The 8,517-nt window shown below is 44.7% G+C and overlaps 1 protein-coding gene across 1 annotated transcript; it reads left to right on the top strand.

Annotated features, from left to right (window-relative positions):
* Positions 1-260: 260 nt before the first annotated feature.
* On the top strand, positions 261-6,602 carry LOC104390488 (tubulin alpha-8 chain). The gene is made up of 4 exons (XM_009999627.1): positions 261-480; positions 3,601-3,749; positions 4,897-5,577; positions 6,209-6,602. The coding sequence occupies exons 1-4, from the start codon at positions 300-302 to the stop codon at positions 6,500-6,502; spliced, it is 1,305 nt and encodes a 434-aa protein (XP_009997929.1). The 5' UTR covers positions 261-299; the 3' UTR covers positions 6,503-6,602.
* The last annotated feature ends 1,915 nt before the right edge of the window (positions 6,603-8,517 follow it).

Genomic DNA, 8,517 nt, shown 5'->3' with positions numbered 1-8,517 from the left:
TGCCTGGTTGAGGATGGGAACAAGGAGGAATTAGTCTGTAAAAATGACAATGTCCAAAAGGGTCTTTCTAGCTGGAGGTGGATGTTGACTGAAAGAGGCTTTTGTGTTCAGTTGTATTTTGTGCCAAATGCCCCTAACACCAAGACAATCAGGCCAATGTTTGAATGGCTTTGCAGTGTGGGAGCTGTGTGCTGAATATGCTTAAAAACAAGGCAGCTGCTGTTTCTGCTGAGTGATCCATTTCTGTTTCCCCACAGCGTGAGTGCATCTCCGTGCACGTGGGTCAGGCTGGGGTGCAGATGGGCAATGCCTGCTGGGAGCTGTACTGCCTGGAGCACGGCATCCAGCCCAACGGGACCATGCCCAGTGACAAGACCCTCGGGGGAGGGGATGATTCCTTCAACACCTTCTTCAGTGAGACCGGGGCAGGAAAACACGTTCCTCGTGCTGTGTTTGTGGACCTCGAACCTGCTGTCATAGGTAAATAGTCACGTGTGCAAGGGTCTGCAGAAGGTACTATAGGATTGGGTTGAACTTGCATGTTATATTGCCTAAGAGATCCATTTCTCTAAGTCTGCAAAATGCTTTGGGGCTACAAATTTTTACCACATAAAGTTTGCCTACATCTTCCTAATGATGGAAGATACTTGCCTTTATGTTGTGATTGGCAAATGTGCACTCTGGAGCTCTACAGGATTTAAATATTAGCTTCTGCCAGTCCACGTAATTAAATTATAGAATTTAGGTTAAATTATAGAATTATAGGTTTGTGTTGGGAGGGACCTTCAGGATCATCCAGTTCCAACCCTCCTGCCATGGGCAGGGACACCTCCCATCAGCCCAGGTTGCTCCAAGCCCCATCCAACCTGCCCTTCAACACTGCCAGGGATGGGGCAGCCACAGCTTCCCTGGGCAACCTGTTCCAGTGTCTCATCTGAATATGCCCTTTGTTTTTGCTGTGCAAGGAACTGGTTATAACCTCTTGAAGCAATGATGCAATGTGCACAGCAGTCAATAGGAGCCTTTTAAAAATGTGGTATGTCATTAAGCAGGTTTCTTTTTGTACATTGGAGTGTTTCCTGTGCTTTCCCAAAATATTCTTCTGCTCTCTGTAGTGCTCACAGAAATGAGTCTCAATTGCTGCCTAAATTCAGGGACTTCCAAACTTGCACAACTTCCTGATGCTTTATCTGTGAATAACAATCCATATCCTGAAAATCAGTAGTATGCCAAGCTCTGGCTTAGTGTTCAGATGTCATCACATGCATTAGCTGCTGAGCACTCCCATGTTCTGTGGCATTGGCTTCACTGCCAGTCCAGTATGAGCTCCCCAGTTTCACAAGACCTTTGTTCCTTGTGTAATGAGTCTTGCTTTTGGTCTCACCAGTGTGTGTGTATGAATTATTTCTGCTGGAGCTGGTTTTGTGGCTGTCTTGCCTTAAGCAGGGTCTTGGAGCTGTCACAGAAGAGGAGCTCTGTGTTGCCTGTGCTCATGCAGTTGATGTGTTTTATTTCTGCAATAGAGTTGTGAATGGGAGATGTGAATAGGCTTAGGCTGCTCCTATATAACCAAACTGTGAGTGTCTGCTTCATTGTAAGACCCAAACCATTTTGTGTGGCTAAAACATGAAGTTCAGGAGAGCAGAAGGCTGGACAGGTCAGGGGTGGCAGTGCTGGACTGACAACTTTGAAATGGGCCAGAGCAGCCTTGGCCATGCACTGATACCCCAGGAGCTGGGGTCAGGCTGGCTTTCTATCAGGTCTGGCTTTCTGCTCTCTTGAGCCCCATGGCTGTTGCTTCCTCTGCTGCTGGCCAGGTGGTGGCTCTCAGCAACCAGAAAAGGCTGAGAAAGGAGGTAAGGAGGAGCAGGTGGCAAAGCCTTCACCTTGCCTCTGGGGGTGAGGAGCTGGTGAGTCTTGGGACAGATGGGTAAGAGATGGTGTTCAAGCATTCTGGCTAATGATGCAAATGTAGCTTGGGGAGATGAGGAAAAGGCTGTCTTATGAAACACTTGGTAATAAGGAAAAGTTTAGGGTTTTTGTTGAAGATTGCATCATGTGCCTTTCTGGGGCCTGGCCTTTTTTTATTCCTGCCCTGCTTATTTGAAAATTGGTTTCCTGGGCAGGACTGGCATGATTCTATCCATTCATACAGTGTGTCCCTGCACTGTTTATAAAAAAACACCTATTGTGTGTACAGCAGCTCTTCAGCTGCCATGTGTGTACACCAGGGCTTTCTGGAGCTTCCAGTTGAGTGCAGCTCAGTGAAAACTGATGGGGTGCACCAGCTCTGTGGATGTGGTGGTAAGATGCCATCAAACTTGCCTCCAAGAAATAGGTGCTGACATGGCCAGGAATTCAGAGCAACTGTCTTGAAAAATCTACCCCAGATAGACTTAAAAACATGAAGAACAGCATGGCTGGGGAAAGCTTGTATTAGCTGTTCCTGAACTCTCAGTTCTTTATTCCAGCACACGTTTGTAGTCTAATGACTCTTAGCTCTTCAAGTTTTGTTACTCCCCAACAACCATCTTGACTCATGTTGTCCCTATCAGCTATCTTTTTCTTTAGGTTCTAATTTTTTTTCTTTTGCCCATATTTCTCCTTTAGAACTTGGTGTGGCAATGCAGAAAATGTTAATCATGTTTTGAATGGTAGACTTCTGCAATTTGGTTTTACTTGGAAATACTTGAGAGAATTGGATTGCAAACTGTAGTGGTAGCTGGTCAATCTAAATTGGTTCAAATATTGTATTTTTAAGTCTTGAATTCTACTTATCTTTGTCTTGCTCACTCTTTTTCAGATAAAGTATATGCAAACAGGCAACTTCATCTGTAGTTAATAAAGCTCTTTAATTAAAATCAGGTGGAAAGCAGAGAATGCAATACTGCATTAGCATGCGGCTCAAGAGTGGCTTGAGCTAACCCAGAGACAAAGCAATGTGGTAGGACAGCTTCAGCCTGCTAGAAGTAAGTGCCTATTTCTGATGACTAGTGGAGATCATAACTGCATCATTCTCCAAATCTGTAACTGGTGGGGGATGCTGTGTGTTCATCTGCACTGTTTTATAACCCAGCCATTTGTGCTGGAGCTTACAGCTCAGTGTTTGAATTAGAGTAGCTCCACAAGAGCATCTCCTGTCCCTTTTGAACATTCTTCTCCTCCCTTGGCAGAAAGTACAATTAAGGGAGAGAAGAGGACAAGCAAGCAGTATAGGCTCTGACTGCTCACAGCTGAAGGAGCAACAAGGCAACATCCTGGAGGGCTGGGAAAATAAGGGGCAAGGCAGTAATACAGATGCTGATCTGCAAAGTGGGCCTTAAAAACTGAAATAATTATTCTGCTGCTACAGCCCAGTTGTTAATTGCTCTTGCAGGTCAAAAATTAAAAGTTGTGTAAAATGGGACAGTTTCTTAAGCAGTAGCTTCATTTTTTGTAGTTATTCAACATTTAGACTGTAGTAAATATTTTGCTTACTAATAAGTAGAAATCAAGCTACTTCTTATCTCTAAGGGCTTAGGTACCTTAGTCTGGACACCCTCAAAAGCTTGAAAAACCTGGTCTGTATAGAAAACTAACTTATTAATCTTGTCTCCTCAGATGAAGTTAGGACTGGGACATACAAGCAACTCTTTCATCCTGAACAGCTGATATCTGGTAAAGAAGATGCTGCAAATAACTATGCCCGAGGTCATTATACAGTTGGGAAAGAGATCATTGATCTGGTCCTGGAGCGCATCAGGAAACTGGTAAGACTTTCCTTCACTGAGAGCTCTTAAACATCTTTATCCTGTTTTACAGGACTTGGAAATTAGATGACCAAAAATAGCCCTGTAAGTTATGCTTTAATTTATTCCATGGTAGGAAAAATCTGTGGACTTAGTCTGCAGCTGTTTTTATTCTTAGCTGAGAATGGTGGGATTATTCCTGTCAGATACAACTTTCAAGTGGCTTTAAATGTTGATGAGGTGCCCAACACTTTATAGTTTCATGTTTAACTTCACAAAGCCAGGACTAGGAGTTGATTTGCATAGCTCCTGCTGGAGAGGAATTGGTCTCTGGCTGTGGCTCTTGCAAGAAAGCTTAAATAGGTGTGTTTGCTTCTGTGGGTTAGACTTCTGCTTGCATTTCCTGCTGTTATAAAATTTCTGAATTAATTTAATGGTAGTAACAGTAGAAAAGGAATAAATCTCTAAGTTGGAGTGTTTCAGGCTCCCTGGTACTTTGATCATGTAGAAAATTTATTAAGATGTCAGCTGGGAAGGTTAGAGTTCCCTTCTTAGGGCTGCTGAACACGTGCTTTGTTGAATCTATCCCACAAAGGTAAGGAGTTCTCATTGCACAAAACAATCCAGGATACACCTCTGGATTTAATGTGGAATGTTGAATGAGTCTTACTGAAAAAATACACCTTTTGCAGATCAAAACTAGTAGTATTCTCAACTCTTAGCTGCCACTGTCTCTAAAGCTAAGACAAGTTTGCAGCAGGTTGTACTTTGACTTGGAAAATACGGTAGTAACTTCTTTTTAGAAGATGTTGGAAGCCAGTATCAGTCCTGGGAATCCAGCTAAGCAGCACAGGCATTTTCTGAATGGTACTGCTTTTTCTTAGTCATTATTAATGGCTTTGGCCTGAGCACTGGGAGTAGGGAAAGTTTCGAGGTAGTAATTTAAGTGGTCACCCTCCAACATGTATAGGGGTTAACAGGCAGGAATACAATGTTTTTTAGGGGGAGGCAACTCCTTGGTTATAGGTGGTGAATCAAATCCAGTTCAGAATTATGTTCCTGAAGCTTGAACAGCTGGTATGAGTCAGAATTCAGAGTTTTCTGAGCTTGTTTTGGGCTTCTTGATGTCTACACAGTTGTTCTAACACACATGTATTTTCTCTTTCAGGCTGACCAGTGCACTGGCTTGCAGGGTTTCCTGATTTTCCACAGCTTTGGGGGAGGCACTGGCTCAGGTTTTACTTCTCTGCTGATGGAACGCCTCTCAGTTGACTATGGGAAAAAATCAAAGTTGGAATTTGCCATCTACCCTGCACCCCAGGTCTCCACAGCTGTTGTTGAGCCCTACAACTCCATCCTGACCACCCACACCACTCTGGAGCATTCTGACTGTGCCTTTATGGTTGACAACGAGGCCATCTATGACATTTGCCGTAGGAACCTGGACATTGAACGCCCAACCTACACCAACCTCAACCGCCTCATTGGTCAGATAGTCTCTTCCATTACTGCTTCCCTCAGATTCGATGGTGCCTTAAATGTGGATCTTACTGAATTCCAAACCAACTTGGTGCCTTACCCTCGCATCCACTTCCCCTTGGTGACCTACTCCCCGATTGTCTCTGCCGAGAAGGCCTATCACGAGCAGCTCTCGGTGGCCGAGATCACCAACGCCTGCTTTGAGCCCTCCAACCAGATGGTGAAGTGTGACCCTCGCCATGGCAAGTACATGGCCTGCTGCATGTTGTACCGTGGGGACGTGGTGCCCAAGGATGTCAATGCTGCTATTGCTGCCATCAAGACCAAGCGCACTATCCAGTTTGTGGACTGGTGCCCCACTGGTTTTAAGGCAAGTCTTGGTTACACTGTGGGTTTTTAAGGGCTTTTTGTTCACTGTCATGGGTGTATGTTCAATCTGGAGAAGAGAAGGCCTGGGGAGACCTCATAGTGGCTTTCCAGTCCCTGAAGGGACTACATGAAAGCTGCGGAGGGACTTGAGACAAGGGCTTGTAGTGAGAGGACAAGGGGGAATGGATTAAAACTGGAAGAGGGGAGATTTAGATTAGACATTAGGAAGAAATTCTTTCCTTTGAGGGTGGTAAGACTTTGGCCCAGGTTGCCCAGAGAAACTGTGGCTGCCCCATCCCTGGCAGTGTTGAAGGACAGGTTGGATGGGGCTTGGAGCAGCCTGGGCTGGTGGGAGGTGTCCCTGCCCTTGCAGGGGAGTTTGATCTAGATGGTCTTTAATTCACTCCAAACACAAACCTGTCTGTGGTTCTCATTCAATGTCATGGGTTTATGAAATCTGTTTTTTTCACTAAGATTTCATGTTGGCACCTGAATTGTGTTTTCAGAAGTGGAGACTTAGAACTGTTCTCTTGGGAGTGAAACATTGTATTCAACTACTGTCTGACTGCTTTGATTCTAATCACTGTGAAATGCTATAAAGACACTTACAGGCTCTTCTGCTTGTCACCTAGGTTGGCATCAATTACCAGCCACCAACAGTGGTTCCTGGTGGTGACCTGGCCAAAGTCCAGCGGGCAGTGTGCATGCTGAGCAACACCACAGCCATTGCTGAGGCCTGGGCTCGTCTGGACCACAAGTTTGATCTGATGTATGCCAAACGTGCCTTTGTTCACTGGTATGTTGGAGAAGGGATGGAGGAGGGTGAGTTCTCAGAGGCTCGAGAAGATCTGGCTGCACTTGAGAAAGATTATGAAGAAGTGGGCACAGACTCAATGGATGGAGAAGATGAAGGTGAAGAATATTAAATGCAAGAAAAGTGAATTGAAAGCCTGCCATTTTACTGCCTCTCCAATAGTGGTGTAAATCATGTTAAATAATTGGAATAAACTTCTTTAATCAAGACATCTGGTAGTGTCCAAACACTATGTACATTCACTGATTATATGCGCATAGTCAGGAGTCCAGGAGATAAAACTTCTTTCTGAGAAAGATAGCTGAATAAAATGATCATGCTATGGTTAGAGGAGTTGTTCTTATGGCATTGCTACCTGAAGAGCAAATAGTGTATGTTTTCCCCCAGAACATGAGAAGAGAATGCTCTTGACCTTCTAGAAGATTAGGTGCATTTTTCAAGGAGCTGTTGTCACAAGAGGGAACAGGAACTAGCCTTGTGTTACCCTTAAGAAAAGATGCAACAGCTTTAAAACCAAAGGCTATTTGAGTTTTCTCCTATACTTAGATGTAGCAGGGCTAGTTGGTGAAATCTGGAAGGAGAGGACATGTCCAGGAAGGCTGTGCCATAGCATGAGGAACCTGCTGCTCCTGTCACAACCTGAGTGGTTGTTGCCCTGGTGTCTCTTTGTCCTCCCACAGAAGGGGTGGTTTCTATGCAGTCACCTTCTACCTGCAGCTGCATGGAGGAAAATCTGTGTTAGATGGCCAGGGTTAGACACTGTTCTTTTAAACACTATTTTTCCCTAAAACTAATTATTCTGCAGAGGTAATTAGTTCATGGGTTCAGCTATGCAAATTACCATCCTTTGTCTTCTATGTAAGCTGATGGCTTTGGTTAATCTTCAGGTGTGGACAGCCTCTACTTGGTCTGAGTGAGGACCTGGGGACACTGATCCATAAACCACCCAACCTGACTGCTGTTCCTTGGAGCTGGGTGACTGAGGGATTGCTCCCACAGAGGTAGCAAAGGTGGAATGGGCAGATACACTCAGATGACAAATCTTGAATGTACAGGATACCAATGAGTCCGAGACCTAGATATGAGCTGGAGAATTCCTCCCTGTTTTCAACCTTATTTATATTCCTTCTGATTTAATAGCAGAGCATGATCCAGAAAAGCCTTGAAGCCTGTGTCAGCTGAAGATGTACATACCTGCTTAGCAGGAGTATTGGTTGTGGTATGAATAATGCCTCAACTTCCCTCTGTCTGGGGGAGCCTGCAGGACTCTGGGAATGCTGCAGTGTTTGACATAACTCCTAATGTGAGAATCTTTCCCCAGCCTCAGCTGTAACTGTGAACTGGGTGTTCTACTAGATGGAAATACCATTTTTAATTTAGATAAACAAGCTGTTGCTGCTTGAAGGTCCAAGAGGTTGGCCTGGTCTGCAGGGGCTGACCAGTAATGTCCTTACTGAAAACCTGTTGTCCTGAATTACTGTTTTTTCTTGCAGCCTTTGGGTTGAGTCAATCTGATTTGAAATTAATGTAACTTATTGGAGATGGACATTGTAAATTTTATGTAGATGGGGAGAACTATCTTGAGCCTTCATAACCTACCTCCTCAGATTGTCTGTGGCCTTGTGCAGAATATCCAGATGTAAATCAAACTTCCTGCCATCCAGCATGGCTAAAGTTTTCAGCAAGTTTCCTATTTGCTTTTGCTTGTGTTTTTATGTTCCAGGGTAGACAAGTATAGAAGATCTCAAGTCCTTATTTTTCTACCTCCTGGCGGATTAACCAAATGTAGCAGGTGTAACCCCAGAGGAGGTCACAGTCCATGCAAGTCAGACTGGTTGCATTCCTGGGTGTGCTCCCAGGTTTGTGATGCAGTGGCACTGCCCACAAGAGGGATGTGCAAAGGGCTGGTTCCTGCCTTGCAGGTGGCTGGATTTTCAGTGTGAAATCCTCCTGTCTTGCTGGCAGGTGAAGGGTGCTGGGTGGCCACAAGTGCCTGTGAAATTTATTTGGGGTTGTGTAGGAGTGGATTTCTGAACTGACCTTCAGTGAGATCTTTTAGCAATGATTTGGCCCATCTCGCTGGGATTCTTCATGTCATTATTTGGGGCCGGCATGCTCTGTTTCCTG

Source organism: Chaetura pelagica, unplaced genomic scaffold (assembly GCF_000747805.2).
Source record: "Chaetura pelagica isolate M959 unplaced genomic scaffold, ChaPel_1.0 scaffold286, whole genome shotgun sequence".
Classification (NCBI taxonomy): domain Eukaryota; kingdom Metazoa; phylum Chordata; class Aves; order Apodiformes; family Apodidae; genus Chaetura; species Chaetura pelagica.
Note: the sequence above shows the minus strand (reverse complement) of the source record. Positions and strands in the feature narration are given on the sequence as shown.

Excerpts from the sequence above, each read along its gene's own strand:
- LOC104390488 (XM_009999627.1), top strand. The coding sequence starts at position 300 with ATGGGCAATGCCTGCTGGGAGCTGTACTGCCTGGAGCACGGCATCCAG. Across the intron at positions 3,750-4,896 it reads TGGAGCGCATCAGGAAACTG|GCTGACCAGTGCACTGGCTT; the intron begins GTAAGACTTTCC and ends TTTCTCTTTCAG. Across the intron at positions 5,578-6,208 it reads GGTGCCCCACTGGTTTTAAG|GTTGGCATCAATTACCAGCC; the intron begins GCAAGTCTTGGT and ends CTTGTCACCTAG.